General features: G+C 40.2%; 1 protein-coding gene across 6 annotated transcripts in view; it reads left to right on the plus strand.

Annotated features, from left to right (window-relative positions):
* Positions 1–19893, plus strand: part of ZBED1 (zinc finger BED-type containing 1) — a 254154-nt gene that overhangs the window by 64416 nt on the left and 169845 nt on the right. For 3 of the 6 annotated variants that reach the window (XR_007770954.1, XM_050933119.1, XM_050933128.1), the window contains one exon: positions 16326–16394. The exons of 1 other annotated variant lie outside the window; for it this stretch is intronic. Coding sequence is in view for 2 of the 5 variants with exons in the window: in XM_050933119.1 (XP_050789076.1) it covers positions 16326–16394 (69 nt within the window). In the remaining 3 variants the exon portion in view is untranslated. Of the gene's footprint in view, positions 1–8225; positions 8829–16325; positions 16395–18533; positions 18635–19893 lie in introns of those variants that run through there. 2 more of the 6 variants (XR_007770957.1, XR_007770958.1) reach the window with 2 other exon arrangements.

Here is a 19893-nt window from a genome sequence, read left to right on the forward strand (position 1 = left end):
CTTCCCTCTGAGAGGGACCGAGGGACCTGCTGCCGAAGAGCTTGACATGCTGCCCCTTCCCCTTGGCTGCCCCAAGCACCTGCTTGCTGAGCTGGTGCCTGGAGCCGGCCCTGCCTCTGGGGCAATCAGTGCGGGAACACAGTAGTGACCTCTGGATGCTTCCATTCACCAGATATGCCTTCTGAGCCCTCAGGTTCCCTGCACAAGGGAGATGGAGAGGTATGGCTCTTGTCACTGTCATTTTCTCTTATCCTGTTGTCCCTCCTCATCAGGAGATTTAAAGCAAATTCCTATTCTGATTTCATGTCTTTATTCACCAATTTTGATCTATAACGGCTTCTTCACCTTCTGCAGCAAACTGGAATTCTGCACAATTTGTTAATTTCTTTTGGGCATAGAGAAATCTGTAGGGGTTAAAAGAGAGACATGAACACTAGACAGTGCGGGGAAAAACTTGACCCCTGTGTAGTCAATAAGGGTTTCGCCATTGGCATCAATGACTCCAGGATTTCACCCCAGACTTTGATATTAAAATGCTTAATTATTAGATCTTATTCTCAATATATCTGTGACCACAAAGAAGCTTTTCCACATACTTCCGCTGTTGATGCAAGAGCCTTCCCCTCTTCTGTAGTTCCTGCTGTCTGGAACAGCTGTCATGTATGTCATGGCCTTATTATGGGCTGCCATCTGCTCCCATTAAAGTAAATAGCAAAAGTCCTAATGCCTTCCATGGAGCAGACTTTGGGCATATCTATATTACCAGCATTACTATACTGGTATAACTCCCAATTTGGACATTATTTGAAATAATACTGTTAATGCACAAATTCAGCTACACTGAAAAAAAAGGTTGCTGTAATTCTGAGTAAGAGTGTCTACACAGTGAGTTATACTGGTATAACTATAGTGGTGTAGTTCATCTCATGTGAAAACTCAATATAATGTAATATGACACCATTGAGAGGGTTATCTGCAGCAGGAATTACATCTCTGGATCTAAAAGCATGAGCCTCTGCTGCCAATTTTGTCACCTCAAAGGTTGTAGGGATTCATAAACCTCTATGTGATCCAGACACTAGGAGGCAGAACCACATTGTGAGTATGTCTACTCTGCAGTCGAGAGGTGTGATGGAAGCTGGGGTTCACATACCTGAACTAGCTTTCATCGCATGGCAGCTGCTGGACCATGTACCCAGGGTTCCAGGTGGGTGGGGTTAGCTTGAGCAGCCACTTATGCTGCTGTGGCTTCCTTACTATTGTTAGAAATTAGGTCACCTCAAATTGTGAGCTGGAGTTTAGACTGATTCAAAGCTTGTGTGCTTTAAGATCTGCCATGCCCCCTGGGTGTTCCAACTTAGGAATTAATAAAATATTTTGCTGTACATGTGTTAAAAATTCTGACTTTAAATACTTAGAACTTTAAGTTGGTCTCTTCCTTAAATCTCAGTGAGTTAATAAAACAAGCCTAGCATAGTGATTCTAATTTGAGCTGTTACTTATGTGAAAAAAAGTCCATTTAGCGTATGTGGGGAACAGTTGGGTGTTCTTCCCCACCCTTGTCCTTCCATCCAACTCATATACGCGTTCACACCCATAATTCAAGACAAAACTGAACCAACTTTGTTCAAACCAGGGCATAAGTAGCGGTAACTCTAAAACACCACCCCTTGTAGCACTTAAATGAGACATCACATGCAGTAAATTGTGTAGCTCTGTGATTCCCCTCCCCTTTCTTACATGAGGAGCAAGCAGTTACCAGTTCTGACACTTGAATTAGCCCTAGGCTTCTGAGTTAGCTCTTTACTGACAGGAATTGGGCAGTTCACACTACTCAGAGCTATTGTTCCAGATTCTCTGTAAACATCTTTTCATCAGTTACATGAGTCACATTTTTTAAGTTTTCTTCATAACCATTACATCTGTAAACTGAACTATTTAATGGAAGCTGAGATTCTGGATCATGAGACCAGTTTCAGAGAAGCGCCAGGATGCCACAGATCAGCTCAATCTTAGCCCAGGTTCAAACTTGCAGAACATTCCATTCACTGAGTCCAAGCATGGAAAACTTTAGCTAAAAAAAAATTTGTATCCAAAAATTATGAACATCTGAAAAAAGAGGTTTTAGAACGGAAGTTAGAACTCGCCTTACCTGTGACAGGCACTAGTTACTGAATAACTGTCGTAATATAGATTTGCTGTTCTACTTTGTAATTCCACACATATCTACTTTTGAACTTCCCCCTTTGTAAGGCCTGGGGGTACTAAAGGAAGTGGCAAATTTTGATTTGAGTGGCAGTATCTAATATGAAAGCTCTCATTCTTCACAGCTTTGCACCGTCAGTGAAAAGTGAGCATAAAACACAGAAGTTCTGATTTGGCAGCATTCTGTGCATGCTGGGCACAGCTGAAAACACAAAGTAGTGGAAAATCAGGCCCATACTGTGCTTCTTTTGAAGCGTAATCATACTATAAGTACACTTAATCTATTGGAGCCTCAAATTTTGTTTCAGATTAATAAAATTCCACTGAGAAACCCATCACTTACTTGAAAGCCCTTCAAGTCCAGCTGCGACCGAGAAAGCAAATAGACCTCTACCCTTGTCATGGTATAATTCCCCACTCTGAACCTTAGCGTCCAAAAGATGGGGTACCAGCATGAATTCCTCTAAGCTCAATTACCAGCTTAGTACTCGTAGCGCTGCCACGAACCAGGAATTCCAGTGCCTGGTACGCTCTGGTCTCCCCAAAACCTTGCCTGGGAACCCCCAAGGCCGAGTCCCTCTGGATCTTAACACAAGTAAACCCTTTCCCTCACCATTGCCTCTCCCAGGCTTCCCCTCCCTGGGTTACCCTGGAAGATCACTGTGGTTCAAACTCCTTGAATCTTTAAACAGAGAGGAAAATTTACCTCCCCTCCTCCTTCTCTCTCTCCCTCCCAGACTCTCCCTGACAGAGCAAGTAATCCTAACACAGAGAGAAAATTAACCTTTCTCTCCCCCTTTCCTCCTTTTTCCCCACCAATTGCCTGGTGAATCCAGACCCAGTCCCCTGGGGTCTCACCAGATTAAAAAAAAAAAAACAATCACGTTCTTAAACAAGAAAAGCTTTTAATTAAAGAAAGAACAAAGGTAAAAATTATCTTTGTAAATTTAAGATGAAGTAGGTACAGGGTCTTTCAGCTATAGACACTGGGAATACCCTCCCAGCCTAAGTATACAAGTACAAATTAAAATCCTTTCAGCAAAATACAAATTTAAACTCCTTCCAGCCAAATACACATTTGCAAATAAAGAAAACAAACATAAGCCTAACTCACTTTATCTACCTAGTACTTACTATTCTGGACATATAAGAGACTGTATCAGAGAGATTGGAGAGAAACCTGGTTGCACGTCTGGTCACTCTCAGAACCCAGAGAGAACAACCACCAAACACTAACAGCACACACAAAACTTCCATCCCTCAAGATTTGAAAGTATCCTGTCCCCTGATTGGTCCTCTGGTCAGGTGACAGCCAGGCTCACTGTTCTTGTTAACCCTTTCCAGGCAAAAGAGATATGAAGCTTTTGTTCTATTAACTCTTACTTATCTGTTTATGACAACCCTGTTATAATGCTACCTGATATAACATGGGTTTGTGTATAGTGTGGTAGGGGCGGGGTTCTGGCAGCGCTTTAAAGGGTCCGGAGCTCCGGCTGCTACAGGGAGCTCCGGGCCCTTTAAATTCTGCTGGAGCCTTGCCGCTGCTACCCTGGGGCTGCGGCAGTGGGGCTTGCTGGCAATTTAAAGGGCCCAGGCTCCCCACAGCAGCTGGAGCCCGGAGCTCTTTAAATCAGTACTGGAGCCCCGCAGCTGCTACTCCGGGGCTGCGGCAGCAGGGTTTGCCAGCGATTTAAAGGACCTGGGCCTCTGGCTGCTGTGGGGAGTCCCAGGCCCTTTAAATCACTGCTGGAGCCCTGCCACTCCTACCCCGGGGCTATGGCAGTGGTGCTCCACTGGCGTTTTAAAGGGCCTGGGGCTCCCCTCAGCAGCTGGAGCCCAGAGCTCTTTAAATCACCACCGGAGCCCTGTGGCCCCTACCCTGATATAACGGGGTTTCAGCTATAACGTGGTAGGGAATTTTGGCTCCCCATGACCGCGTTATAGCGGGGTAGAGGTGTATCTTTGTCAACTCTTTCTGTTTTGTCTGGTTTCCAATTTTTAAGTTAGACTCCTTATGCTCTAAATCGGTCCATTTTAATACAGTATGTTAAAAGCACAAAGGTGACTTTAGAAGGATAATTAAATCCTATCGAGGGTGCAGTTTTTCATTTTCAAAGATAGTTTTGATTTAATTTTAATTACAGAAAATTTATGTACGACACTGTGAGTATGTCTACACTGCCTGTCGGATGATTGGCGGGCAGCGATCGATCCAGCAGGGATTGATTTATCGTGTCTAGTCTAGACGCGATAAATCGACCTCCAAGTCCTCTCCCATCAAGTCCTGTACTCCAGTGCCGCGAGAGGCGCAAGCAGAGTTGATGGGGGAGTGGCAGCAGTCGACTCACCACGGTGAAGACACCATGGTAAGACGATCTAAGTACATCGACTTCAGCTACGTTATTCACATAGCTGAAGTTGCATAACTTAGATTGATTCCCACTCGCCCCAGTGTAGACCAGAGCTAAGTCTCCTCTCACTCTAGATTGTTGCTGAGAGATATTTGAGTTCTAATATCTGCAGGAAAGCATTTCTCTTCCTAAGTGAGGCATATTTTGTTAGGATGGTATGCATGGTAGAGTTAGAGTTGAGCAGTATTTCATACTTGAGAGCTTGTTTTCTTATTCTCTTATGAGCGCCAAAAAACATATAGTTGATTGCCTAGTAATGATCTCACTAATATTTTACTACAGTGATTGCACTACAGTGAAGGCTACAAGAGGTTCAGCTATCACCCTCTATTTTTACACACACACAGCCTTCCAAATCATTCACGTTTGCTGAAATTTCCCCAGCTTAGTCTGTTTAAAGACAATTAAAAAGTAAAACCTGAACAAAGGCCCCATTTCCTTGTTTGGTTAGGGATCGCTCTATTGTTTTGTCCCTAGTCAAACAGAGCAGAACGTGAACTGAGTGTAAAACCATCAATTGTGTGTATTACAAGTCAAGAGGTGGAATGTCTTCTCTGCACTGCCCTGTTCTAGTCATTTTAAGTGTAGCTGGTATACTTTTTTTGGAACTTCCTGGTTTCATTTCATTTCTGCATTTCTTTTTGTCAGTAGTTAGGAAATTTTCCAAGTTGCCAACTTTGGTAACAACATTTCTTTTTTATTCTAGGCAATCTTAAGCTTTGCAGGTTGTGACATCATATCTGAAATATTTTAAGTTTCCTTTTTTCACCCAGAAATAGTTTCTCCCATTGTGAGAGCTGTTCAAGAAAGAAAATATTTTTATAGGGCTGTCAAATATTCACAGTTAACTACAAAAAATTAATCGCGATTTGTCATAACTGTAAAGGGAAGGGAACAGCCCTCCTGTGTACAATACTATAAAATCCCTCCTGGCCAGAGACACCAAAATCCTTTTACCTGCAAAGAGTTAAGAGCTCAGGTAACCTGGCTGACACCTGACCCAAAGGACCAATAAGGGGACAAGATACTTTCAAATCTTGGTGGGGGGAAGGGTTTTGTTTGTGCTCTTTGTTTTGGGGTTGTTCGCTCTTGGGACTAAGAGGGACCGGACATCAATCCAGGCTCTCCAAATCTTTCTGAACCAGTCTCTCCTATTTCAAACTTGTAAGTAACAGCCAGGCAAAGTGTGTTAGTTTTATCTTTGTTTTCTCAACTTGTAAATGTTCTTTTTTGCTAAGAGGATTTATCTCTGTTTGCTGTAACTTTGAACCTAAGGCTAGAGGGGGTTCCTCTGGGCTCCATGAGTCTGATAACCCTGTAAAATTATTTTCCATCTTGATTTTACAGAGATGATTTTTACCTTTCTTTCTTTAATTAAAAGCCTTCTTTTTAAGAACCTAATTGATTTTTCCTTGTTTAAAGATCCAAGGGGGTTGGATCTACACTCACCAGGAATTGGTGGGGGGAAAGGAAGAGGAATGGTTAATTTCTCCTTGTTTTAAGACCCAAGGGTTTGGATCTGTGTTCACCAGGAACTTGGTGGAGAAGTCTCTCGAGGCTACTGGGAGGGAGATAGTCTGTGGGGAAGGCAGACATAGTTTCCCAAATAATTCTTAAATGATTTGGGTGGTGGCAGTAAAACCAGATCTAAGCTGGTCATTAAGCTTAGAGGTCCCTACATCTGCACCCTAGAGTTCAGAGTGGGGAAGGAACCATGACACGATTAAAAAATTAATCAAAATTAATCGCAGTTTTAATTGCACTGTTAAACAATAGAATGCCAATTGAAATTCATTAAATATTTTGGATGTTCTTCAACATTTTCATATATATTGTATTCTATGTTGCAACTGAAATCAATGTATATTATTTTTTATTATGAATATTTGCTCTATAAAAATGATAAACAAAAGAAATAGTATTTTTCAATTCCCTTCATACAAGTACTATAGTGCCATCTCTTTGTCATGAAAGTGCAACTTACAAATGTAGATTTTGTTTTTGTGTTACGTAACTGCAATAAAAAACAAAACAATGTAAAACTTTACAGCCTACAAGTCCACTCAGTCCTGCTTCTGGTTTAGCCAATCTCTAAGACAAACAAGTTTGTTTACATTTACAGGAGATAATGCTGCCCTCTTCTTATTTACAATATCACCAGAAAGTGTGCATAGCACTTTTGTAGCTGGCATTACAAGGTATTTATGTGCCAGATATGCTAAACGTTCCTATGCCCCTTCATGCTTCAGCCACCATTCCAGAGGACATGCTTCCATGCTTTAATTAATCTTGTGATTGAACTCTTTGGGGGAGAATTGTATGTCCCCTGCTCTGTTTTACCCACATTCTGCCATATATTTCATGTTATAGCAGTCTCGGATGATGACCCAGCACATGTTGTTTATTTTAAGAACACTTTTACTGCAGATTTGACAAAACGCAAAGAAGGTACCAATGTGCGATTTCTAAAGATAGCTACAGCACTTGACCCAAGGTTTAAGAACCTGAAGTGCTTTCCAAAATCTGAGGAGGACGAGGTTTGGAGCATGCTTTAAAAAGTCTTAAAAGAGCAAAATTACTATGTGGAAACTGCGGAGATATAGGAAGAAGGGGACACACATCAGGGCCCAAATGGGGCTTTGGGTGATCACTACTTCCCACCACCCAACAGAGATGTAATGAGGTTAAGTGGTGTCCATATAAAGAAATTAAAACTACTGATTATTCCTCAAGAAAGGCTTTTAATGACTTATGGCTATAAATGCAACTCAGAAAACCAGCACAAGTACAAGTAAAACTTTTACTACTATTCAATACTGCAGTGTTAATATAATCTGAGATCAAGTTATCCTGACACTACCATTCTTAATACTATAGTGTCAGTACAACTTGAGATCAAAAGAGCTTGAGCAACCCAGACTTCTTTACTCTGTTACCTTATTCTTCATGCAGCCACACTATTTTACTTTAAAACCTTACCTTGCCGAGAATATGTTACCCTTTAGTCGACCGCTCTTTGCATTGGCCAGGTACAGATAGTCGGTGTGATTCAGATTTCCTCGGTTCAGGGGGTGTGGGTCAGACGGTCAAGGAGAACCACATCCTAGACCAAGACACACACGCACGCTCACCTGAGGCTCTAAACATTTATTCTTATCTGCCCGCTGTGTTTTGAAGCAGGTCAACCAATCGGGTTAGGCCAAATCTTTAATGTGATTAGAGTTGGCTGTATAATTCATGCTTATTTTCTTGTAGCCAATTGTCGTTTTAGTTTTATAAGTTATGCACAAGGAGATAACTTGTATCCATATAGCCCATTGTCTCAACTGTGGTTTGTCTAATAGCCAAATGTTCTAAATATGGTCAATGTGGGCTAGACAAACTGTGCCCGGGGGGGTACAACTTATCTCACTTTACAGGAGTTAGCATAATGTGGTAACTGGTAGCAGAGTGTCTTGACCACAAGTCTGTTTTCTTTTGCAAAGCTTGCTGCTTAAAGCTAATACTACAATGCTCACTTTATGAAGTTTCTGGAAGTTTTAGGCCTAATACTGTCAATACTATTGTTCATTTTAAGCCTGACAACACTCTTGTTCAAATTAATCACAGAAACTACAGAACTCAAACCACCAAAAAAGAAAATCAACCTTCTGCTGATGGCATCTGACTCAGATAATGAAAATGAACATGCATCAGTCCACACAGCTTTAGATTGTTATTGAGCAGAACCCGTCATCTGCATGGACGCATGTCCCCTGGAATGGTGGTTGAAGCATGAAGGGACATATGAATCTTTAGCGCATCTGGCACATAAATATCTTGTGATGCTGGCTACAGCAGTGCCATGAGACTGCTGTTCTCACTTTAAGGTGACATTGTAAACAAGAAGTGGGCAGCATTATCTCCTGCAAATGTAAATAAACTTGCTTGTCTGAGTGTGATTGGCTGAACAAGAAATAGGACTGAGTGGACTTGCAGGCGCTAAACTTTTACGTTTTTTTCTTTTTGAATGCAGTTTTTTTTTTTACATAATTCTACATTTGTAAGTTCAACTTTCATGATAAAGAGATTGCACTACAGTATTTGTATTAGGTGAATTGAAAAATACTGTTTGTTTTTTTTTTTTTTACAGTGCAAATTCTTGAAATTAAAAATAAAGTGACCACCGTACACTTTGTATTCTGTGTTGTAATTGAAATCAATAGATTTGAAAATGTAGAAAACATCCACAAATATTTTAATAAATGGTATCCTATTATTGTGTACCAGTGTGATTAATTTTTTTAATCACTTGACAGCCCTAATTTTTTATTTTGGTTACTTTTTTCTACAGCCAGGTGAATAATTAATTCCCTATGTTTACAAAGCACAAATCTAGCTAGAAAATATCCCAGTCTTTCATGTGGATCAGTCAATCCTGTCTGTAAATGGTGAACATGATTAAAATTATCCTTTCTGAGAGATTCCAAATCCATTTTAAAAAATTCTGAAAAGCATACATTCATACATGAGATTCCAGCCAGTAGGAAATGATTAATTTGCAAAGAGTGATGCTGAATGCAGGTTAAATTGAAGAAGTGGAGCTTTATTAAACCCTGTGCACTGGTCTCTCCATGTGGCTGAGTTGCTTTCAGCCTAACTCCATAGCATTCCCTGTGTCCACTGGTGTGCCATCACTAACAGGCCCTTCAAGGAACATGGGCCCCCTGACTTCAGTTCCACTGATCATGATACATCATCCCTATTTAAAAACATTTTAATATAAACATTTAAAACAAATTATTGATGCCCAGACCCCAATCTGTTTTCCTTCGTCCAGAAGTTGCTAACATATAGCCAAATTGGAGTCTCATCTTTACCACAAACTTAGTTGTTTACATTTTCTTAAAGATAATTTGGTCTCCTCAACAGGTGACCACCCTGGGAATTACCCATCTCCTCCTTCCTTGTGGGGCTGGTCTCTGAATTATTCTCTGTTCTGTGATGATCTCTCTAGGCTCTCTGGCTGTTGTGTCTACTGGCTTGTAACAGCCTCCTGTTCCTTTGAATCACTTGTCCCTCTTACTTATCTTATATGATCTGATGCCACTGCAGCCCTTCAGGATCTTTTAGCTGACTCTTTCTGGTGTCTCTCTAGTGACTGGATCCTCACAGGAATGCCTGTTTCTAGGGCCAGTAGGTCCTTAGCTGACCTGTCGTGCTCTAGTGCCTACATTCTCTGATTGTTGGACATCTCTTCTCAGTGGTGTGTCCATCCTTCTGATTGCAACAGACCTCCTCTCATTGACAGTAGGATTTTAGTTCTTCATCCCATCAGTGCCTGTCCCTGACTGTTTTGGGACCCTTCTGATGGGGTAATCCTGTGTGCCAAAAATGTTAACAAGGCATCTTAACCAGAAGAAACTGCCTTATGTAAGAGCCTTTTAGCTGTTTTTCCAATTGAGTCAACTGGTGGGGAGGAGGTAGGAGCAGCGAACTGCAGCCAGTGGGAGCTATGATTGGCCAAACCTGTGGATGCGGCAGGTAAACAAACTGGCCCGGCCCTCCAGGGTGCTTATCCTGGTGAGCCACGTGCCAGAGGTTGCCGACCCCTGATCTAGTACTCTGTATTTGTGTAGTGCCTAGCACCATGGGGTCCCACTCTTGCTTGGCCCTAAGGCACTACCATGATAAATGTGTTTTAATAATAATAAATAAAACATTAGTTCAGAATCCTCTGAAATACCTGGATAACGCATCTGGAGTACCAATAATGCATACAATCATTCAACTGTGTTGAATTACTAAGACCAGATTTTGTTTTACTTAATTAAACGGAATAATGTGTTGCTCTGTGGTAAGTCCCACTGAAACGACCTTCAGAGTGAGTTTCTCCTCAATGTAAGATGGCAGAATCAGATCCAAAGCCCATTGGGTCATGTAACCAAATGGTTTGACATGCAGTGTTTATATATGTAAATGAAGACTAGGGCAATATTTTTAACTAAGTTTATACTCTAGCTTTATTATTTGCTTTATACATTATTAGCTGTAGTGTTTCACTGAGAAATAGAATTTTTCATCCCACTTCAATTATGCCTTATTTTATGCATTTATTCAGTCAAATTTGCATGACTAGCTTTATTTTTTGGACTTGATTGCTGAAAGTATCTTTGCAAAATCAGTCTCACCTGCATTTATTTCATTATTTACATGGCGCACAGTAGAAGAAATAAGTCAGAAAAGAGACAGACCAGCTTCGCATACATTATTCCATGACCAGCTGTATTTTTTTTATTCCCTCTAAATATTATGCATTTAGCAGAGAAAGGAGAAGTGGGAAAGTGTTTAAGTAGCTTAGTAGTCTAAGTTCCCAAGACAGTTATTTCTTCTGAGCAACTTTTCTCAAAGTTCTTTTAATGGATATGAACATGCCAAACTCTCCCAAGCTTTTTGAATCTAGGGTAGGCAGTTCTTATCAAGTGAAGGCTGCTCACCTCCAAATTCTCATGGCGAAATTCAGAAGTGGTGAAAGTGAGCACAATTTCATTGAGTCAATGGGGAAAAAAAATCCAGGAAGGGGACTCTACTGTGGGTCACAAAAGTTCGAAGAGGTCATTTACAAACATGTTAAAACACAACATTGTGGCTGTTTATACCATGTCTGAATTTAGTCCTCATACCATATACTCTCTCAGGTCTTAAACGTCTCACTCTCTAGTTTAGAATACTACATCTGTTTTAGCAATGTGCATCTTTCTGTATTTGACTGCCGGCCCTGTTTGTGATACACAACATTCTCTCCTGTTTGGATTTTCAATAACCTGACTCTGCTAAAATAACTATACTTCTTCAGTTTCTTTGTTGGGCACCATCTTTTAAGGCCTGATCCAAAGCCCATTGAAATCAGTGGAAAGCTTTGTCTTGACTTCAGAGGACTTTGGATTGGGCTCTTGGTTGGTAAAACAAAACCTTGAACAGCATCTTTTAGATATGTTTTCACTCCAATTTTTCACTTCAGCTATCTGTATGATGTCGGCTACACTGCTGCTTTCCTTCCTTTCTGTAACCTTTTACAGTATCAGTCAGATACAGTATATATTGATTCATTCTGGAATATATAGATTTAGGGCCAGATGCTGCTCCCATTAAAGTTCCATGAAAATTTTGCCATTGACAGCAACAGAAGCAGGATCAGGCACATACTGAGAGAATTCCTTGTTGTTGAGTGGTCTAAATTGTCCTCAGTTTTCTACCTCAAAGGCTCAATAGTTGGAGTGACTGACAAGATATTGCTGTGGAAAAATTATAGACCTTTTGAATCAGCTTTGGGTTTGTTTGTTTGTTTATTAACACAAAGCACAGTGCTAAGTCCTTTTTTTAGCTTTTGTTTTTAATAGTTTTATCTTTTGCATTCTTTGTTTTTTGGAGACCACTTAGACACTTGTCATTTTATCCTTCTCCTTGTGGCAGCTCAATTTTTGGCTCTGTCACTGACTTTGGGCAAGTCACTTTGCCTCTCTGTGCCCGTGGTTCCCTGAATCGCCACCTACTCTTTGGCCTGGTCTACACTGGGTGGGGTCAATGTAAGATACCCAACTTCAGCTATGGGAATAGCGTAGCTGAAGTTGACGTATCTTATTTCGACTTACCTCCCATCCTCACGGCACAGGATCAATGGCCATGGCTCCTCTGTCGACTCCGCTTCCGCTGCTCGCCCTGGTGGAGTTCCAGAGTCGACAGTAGCGCATTTGGGGATTGATATATCGAGTCTAGATGAGATGCAATATATCGATCCCCGACAGATCGATTGCTACCTGCCGATCTGATGGGTAGTCTGTACGTACCCTTTGTCTGTCAAGTCTATTTAGATTGTAAACTCTTCAGATTAGGGCCTGTCTCTTACTAGGAGACTGTACAGTTTCTAATGCAATGGGGCCCCGATCGTATCTCTCCCATTTAGAGTCTACCGTAATACAAATAAAAATAATAAACATTGACATTTTACGGTCATATAGAATTTTAATGCAGATTAACTTCTAGTTAGACATTTAAAACCAAAGCTATTATTTTGCAGACATACATGTTTCTCTGAAATTGTATGGAGTGTTTTTAAAATTCTGTTGAAAGGATATTATACTCCATTATATTCTGTGGTTGTTTATCTTGATTTCTATGGAACCCTTTAAAATTTAGAATTTTTTTTTGTTTTCATCCTCATTACATTTTATAGGACATTTCAGTAAGGATATTTCAAATGGTGCTTAAGAGTGTTATGACCTTTCCTTTCTTTGAGTATCAACATTCCTGGTGACTTCAGCACAGCTTTGTTTGAAGAGTCTGCAATGAGAGGATGCAACATATTTTGTGTTTTTGTCTAGGTTCTACATAAAACAGATGATAGACTTTGTGCATATGATTCTTAAATATTACTTGGTGACTTTGAAAAATAAAATCAGAATTTACTATCACATTGGAACATTTTAAATTTGCTCTCAGTAGGAGCTGTTCTCCTTTGTGTGCACTGCTCACTTTACTTGTGGGTTACAGAACTACTTGCTAGACAGCAGTGCAATACAAGGAACTGGGATGTGTTCCTGGCTCTGGAAGGGAACTGTGGTCCAATGTTTAAAGCAGGAGACTGAAAGTTAGGACTCTTAGCTACGAATTATTTGATAATGATGCTTTGCATTTACATATAGGACTCATTCAATTGTGGATTTTAACGAGCTTTTTAAAGGTGAGCATGCAGGAGTAGATCTGTTTTGCGAACACAATAGCCAAGCACGTAGATTTGGCATGTTCATTCTAGGTGGCAGCATGTTTAAGTAGATGAGATTCAGCTACACATGAAGTCTACTCCCAGTTCTGCCCAAAGTGATCATATGAAACCTTTCAAAATCTTGTTAACAGTTTTTAAATGAGAGAGCATTTTATCTTCTTGTGTGTTAAGGTAGAAGTATGAGGCCTTCCTCAGTAATAAGGGTTATAAGTGAGTGGAATATTGAAACTAGTCCATGGAAAAAGTGAGACGAGAATTCATGGTCTGGTTCCCACCCCAGTGGATCTTCCAAACAGTATTTCAGTGGAGCTGCTGCTTCCTGTCTTTAATCCTTTGTAGTTGTTTGGTGACAATGAAGGAGTATCACTGGCTACTAGCTAGGATGGGCAGGGATGGTGTCCCTAGTCTCTGTTTGCCAGAAGCTGGGCATGAGTGACAGGGGATGGATCACTTGATGATGCTAAGGCAGAGATCAAGCATGGAAAATTTCAGAGCAAATGGTTAGTTTGTTACAGTAAAAGCAACTGAAACAAGGGATTATAATGGAATGTGTTTATCAACTTTGACTATAAATGTTGCTATTGCTTTGCCCCTAATAAGTAAGGAATCACTCATCTCTTTAAATAAAATCAGAGGTGTAGATTACTCTTATCATATTACTGTATCTTTTTATGATACGTTACTTTGAACTTTTCATAAGGATTTTGTCACTTATTCAGTCTCTTTATTCATCCCTAAAGCATTTGCTTTGCAAAATTCATTTCAAAAGCCTCCAGCACACAAACAGCTTTGGTCAAGGCAATTTTTAATTTTATGATGTTCCTAGCTCCTAGACTCATGTTTTCAAAACTCCCTCTTATGCTAATATGGAAGCAGTTTTGAAGCAGCTATTTAGTAGAATGATTCTTTTGTCTCAATGGTCTTGAATTAAAATATTCAAATAAGATAAACTGAGCTCCTTTGGAGGGTCCTGAGCTTTAATGAGGAACCATTAATATAACAGTGAAAATAATGTGCATTAAAATTTGTTGTGCAATGCAAGTTCTTTGAAAAATAAATGAACATACTGAGAGTTAAATCAAGTCACTGGAGGTTTTAATATGCATGTTCACTGTGTGATAAATGCTGAATGAAAGGAGGATCAGATGGAACCCTCACAGGGCTTGCCACAGAAGTCAGCTTTTAACATAACTGTATCTTGCACTGTGACACACTGATTTTTGAAACCTCACTATAGGAAATCACTTAAGCTGAAAGAGTGAGGAGAGTTGATTCCTTGCCCATAGCGGCTTTGTGTGGAGTTCCACAGACATGGCAATTTCACTGTAGGCTTTGTTCTTTGACACTGCATCTATTTCCAGAAATTAGGATCAAGCTGAATGTTTGTGTGTCATAAAACCCCAGATGGATTTTGCAAAAAACAAATACTACAAATGAGTGTTTCTTTGCTTTGTTTCAAAATGGTTCATAAGAGGAGGTCAAAAACGAATTGAAAAGCTGATCTAATCTGAACATACCATTATAGACCAGTATGCTTGTGGGTGTTTAGAGGCAAGCCGTTTTCCCATTAACAGTTTTAACTGGCAAAATTGCCTGTTTCAACTGCTTTCATATAAAGAGTGAGTCTTCTCCTTCCATTTCATGAGGCCCTCCATTTGTCACCTCCAGACAGAATATTGTAACTCCCTGTACCTGGGGCTAAATGTGGAAGCAACGCAGAGGCTCCAGCTTCTGCAGAATGCATTAGCCTACACCCGCAGTGGCCTGGGAGACATCACCCCTGTGCTGGTCTGATCCCTCCACTCACTCTTGGACTGTGCCGTTTATACAATCCAGAATGAAGTGTAATGAGGTCCCAAAGATAAAATGTTCTCTCTCAAGGGCGTACAGGGAGTTCCCAGATGAAGTCAGACTAATCCTGTCTGATTGAACTGTTCAGCATGCCACGGTAAACTCCTCTGTGAAAGATCTCTCCCTCCGTAACCAGAAAGAGAAAGGAACAAATAAATGGAAAATAAATAAGCAAAATAAATACATAAATAGCCTAATAAACAATAACAAATCAAAAAAGGGGGAAGAAAAATAAAACCTTCCTTATCACCCAGGTTTATAAAAATGCAAGCAGTCTTTCTATAACTAGAGGCGGCAGAAGACTTTTTATCGTTCATTAGGGGGCTTCCTATGTGCATCTAATTTACCTAGGAAGAACTCAGATGCTGTGGTGATGGGTGCTAGGGAAAACCTCTGTATCTGTTGATGGATAGACAGAATGGTAAATTCGGCTTTCAAAATTAAACTGTTATGAAGCACAGTATTTTTTTTTGTTCCAAAGCCAGCATTGTTACAAAGCAACTGCCAAACAATGAATACTATCCAATTGTTATCTAGATTGTCTCCTGTACTTCAATAACATGAGGGCAGAGTCTCTTCTCTATCTTTGATGTCTAACACTTATTTTCTATTAATGCTAGTAAGAACTGTGCCAATGCACTGAGTCAGATGGACTGGACATTTTAGTGAGTATCCACCAAAATACTCAGTGAAATCCCATCAGTTCTTTTTCGTTTTGGAAAAAGAAATGCTATGCAGTCCAAGCTTATTGCTTTATGACTGTTTCAGACTCTGTTTCTGAAATGTGCTTCACTTGAATCACCAGATCTGGTTTTAGCTGCAGCTGCTCAAGCATGTGGCTGTCCAGCCTTCATGCAATAACTAGAAGAGACAAAACAGTCCAGTCATGTGTGAATAGAAATGTGTTTGTATGGTGCTTTTTGAAACCTCTGTTAGTGTGATTGCGATAAATAATTCTCTTTCACTCCAAGCTTGTTGTTTGCTTTCTGACTGTGGCATTTTACATTGTGGTTAACCTATACTTGTGGGATGACTGGGTACTCAACAGTCTTTAAGATGATTGCATTATTAATTTTGCATTTTCTTGATGATGACAGCTGGAAACGATGAAAGTGAAGGCCAAGAAGCGGTGAGGAAGATAAAAGAAGAAACTGTGAATGGAAAAGGTACGATACTGTATGCATTTGTAAAACAGCTGCTGTTATACTTCATGGCAATTTTCTTCCTGAGTTACAGATTAATCCTTTTCCATGGTATTTATGTGCAAACAAATGAGCATGTGTGATCGTGTGCTCTTGAAGTGTTGCATTTTGGGAAATGAGTTCCTGAATCATCCTGTCTGATTTTATGTAAAGATACAACAGAACTGGCTGTAGGTAATGCAGAGCCTGTGTGGACTGCAGTACTTCACTCTGTGTGTGTGTGTGTGTGTGTGTGTGTGTGTGTGTGTGTGTGTGTGTGTGTGGTGCGGGAAATCACAGCAGAAAGGTGTGTTTGGGAAGAGAGTGCTAACAGTGCAGAGATATAAGATATGTGGGTTCCTGTCAGCCCTGCTCACTTGGCACATGACTAGAGCTTACAGACATTAGTAACAAAATTCTGTTTTAAAAAAAAACTTTCAAGGTAAGCAACAAAAACTGCCAGGCGATGCAGTGAAAAGTAGCAGCTAGCACTAGAGGAGAATTTAAACTTAGAGCTCTAGCCTGAGAGAATGTTGATCCTCTGATTTCAACAACTGTGTACCTTTAAAATGCCTAGATATGTCAAAGAAAAGAGAGTTTGTCAGTTGTGCCCTGGGTTGCTTTAATACAGCAGTTTGAACCATAATAAATCCATCTTATGCAAAGTGTTTGATCTGTACAAGTCAGAATCCTTGAAACTTCACAAGTAGAAACAATTTTTCTACATTCCAACACACAATCTAATTGTTTGGCTGGTAGAACTTGATAGTGTTGATTCATTATAATTTTTTAAACCTCTTAAAAAAGACCTCTTAGTTTTCAAACCTTCATCAACTGGTTGAATTAAGTTCTACTGTACCCAAAGAAGACCCTGATATAGTCTGAGCACTAGTCTGTTTAAAAAAGAGAAGACTGGATTTGTGTGGACACAGCTTTATTACAGCTGGAAGCAAAGTCTAACTGCTTCACCATGAAATTTATGATTACTTTAGCCATGTGCTTTTGAATCTGTTGAATGAGTGATGAAGTAAGGCTGTAAGAAAAGGAAAGTGGCTTTATTTCTGAGAAAAGTTGTATAGCAAACTCTGCTTCCTGGCAATTCTAGTTTGCAATTTATTCTCTAGGCCATTCTCTCAGTTAGTTTTATGTTCTGAAACCACTGGGTGTAGTTCTTCCAAAGTAATTTGTGGTGACTCACTATAACTACTTCGATGTATAATCTCATGGCCAAAAATGCTGCACAGATACTGGAGTGTTGAACTCCACCCTATTGAGGACCTTCATGGCTTCTTCTAAAAGCTGATTCTGCTTTTGATGCGTCTTTAATATTTACTGTGTGATAACTGAAAAAAACAAAAACTTTCATTAAGGTTTATCTTTTGATTTTTTTAAAAAAGGGCACCCATCATTGCCTCAGAATGCATCATAAATTAACAGTCAGAATCATTAAAGAAATAGGGTAATTGCTATCTTCTCTAAACATTTTCCTGGATGTTTCATTTCTGAGAAAGACCAAATCATTTTGACTAAGTTATATTGGTAAATTTACACCCCATTTGAAGAATCCAGATCTCTTATCCCATTTATGCAATCCTAGAAATTCCTAGGGCCTTGGGCTCACCTAACCTTCTGAACTAAGGAAGCTCTGATTTTGGGTGATAAACTGTTTCAACCTACAATTGATAGAACCAATAGTTTCAGTAAGCTGAGGCTGTACCTACAGATGATAAATATTTCAAGTCTGGCCTACATACATGATTAAGAGTCATCAGTAAATTTAGATCCTAACTGGTCAGTATCCGAACAGACTATAGAAAATTATTAATTTAATTTTGAAAATACGACCTAGTTTGGAGAGGATTTTTATGTATAGCTACTCTAAGTTGTACAAGTACAAGGAACAAAAGGTAGAATCCTGTTCCTGGTGAAGGGGGCAGGGGGAACACCATTAGGATTGAAGATGAATGGAAAGAGAGAAATCCTGGCCCCAGTGAAATCAGTGGTAAAACTCCCATTGACTTCAGTTGGGTCAGGATTTCACTTGAAATATATATTGAAAATGTTTTCTTGGACTTGTGCTTATTTTTCCTCTTCATGATAAAGAATGATATTTTTTAAAGTTAGAAATACCAAAAAGGTCAAGTCCAATCTTCTTTGGTGTTGCTGGGAGACTTCTGGGAAGGCTCAAGGATGTTTACTGTAGAAGCCAGAATTATGTCAAAGTTGTAGCAGGTGACTGAGTATTCTTCTTATTTATTCTTTATATTATTGTACAGCCTAGGAGCACCTGTGATGGACCAGGACCCCATTGTGCTAGACATTGTAGGGGTCGGTGTCTTAATAAGCAAGCAGAGTGACAATGTGATGGCAGCAAACAACATGTCATTCCATGTATTTTTTTTAACTTTTTTTCCCTCTTTAGGTGGGTATATGAAGGAAGGGTAAGCTAACAGGAAAGAAAAGGGAAGGGATGGCAGACATTGCTGGGAAGGGTGGCAGAAAGAACGTAGCAGGGCAGGGGAGAAGAGGGTAAGAAGAGCAGCTGTGGAATGGCACTGAGGTGAAGAGATTGTGAGGTAGGGGCAAGTGTTGAAGCAAACTTCCAATCAGCATAGGGCAGAGAAAGTCCAGGCAAAATGGTAGAACATTCTCCTAAGGACAAAGGTCCCTGCTTTGGCTGCTCCTGCCTCTACCGGCTGGAATCCCTGGCTGGCTCATCATTGTGGCTTTGTCCTAACACCACATGTTGGAGGGGAGAGGAGGGAAGGGAAGGCAGCATGTGGATCCTAGTGTCCCCAGAATGTGTGTGTGGGGGGTGATGGTCTCTCAGGCACAGTTTGCTCCACCTGGTTTGTACTACATTGACAGTATGCTCAGCATCTGAGTCACTCGAGCAGTCTGTCTGCTGCTTCAGGAAGACAACATTTTATTGATTTATGTTCAGTTCATAGTGGGAAGTTTATCTTTCCTATAAGGCTGGAATTTTTAAAAATTGATTTTGTATTATTGTAAAAAAAAATTTATATTGCAGCAGCATCCAAAGCTCACAATCAGTACTTGGGCTCCATTCTGCTGGGTGCTGTAAAAACACATACAAAGATATGGTCCTTGCTCCAAAAAGCTAAGATCAGGAACTAAGGAAAGCTTTCTGTCATCAGACACTGATGTCTTCGGCCTCCCCTTTTCCCCTCATCCCCACCATCCCATTTTTCAGGGAAAAGTTCCCATATGAACTGATGTGACAGCACCATCTTGGCCAGCACACCAGAAACTGAGCTGGGGACCTCCAAGCTAAAAACAGAAGTCTCTACGGTTTGACTCATAAGCTAAGGCTCTCTAGACAGGACTGTAAAAGTCTCAGATCCTTTGCAGGTTGGGCACAGAGGCATCTGTAACACACAACACACACTCACAAGTGGGTTACACGGGCAATTAGATTTTTCAAGATCTGATGTAAATCCAGAGTAACTCACTTGATGTCAGT

This window comes from Gopherus flavomarginatus, chromosome 1 (assembly GCF_025201925.1).
Source record: "Gopherus flavomarginatus isolate rGopFla2 chromosome 1, rGopFla2.mat.asm, whole genome shotgun sequence".
NCBI classification, from domain to species: domain Eukaryota; kingdom Metazoa; phylum Chordata; order Testudines; family Testudinidae; genus Gopherus; species Gopherus flavomarginatus.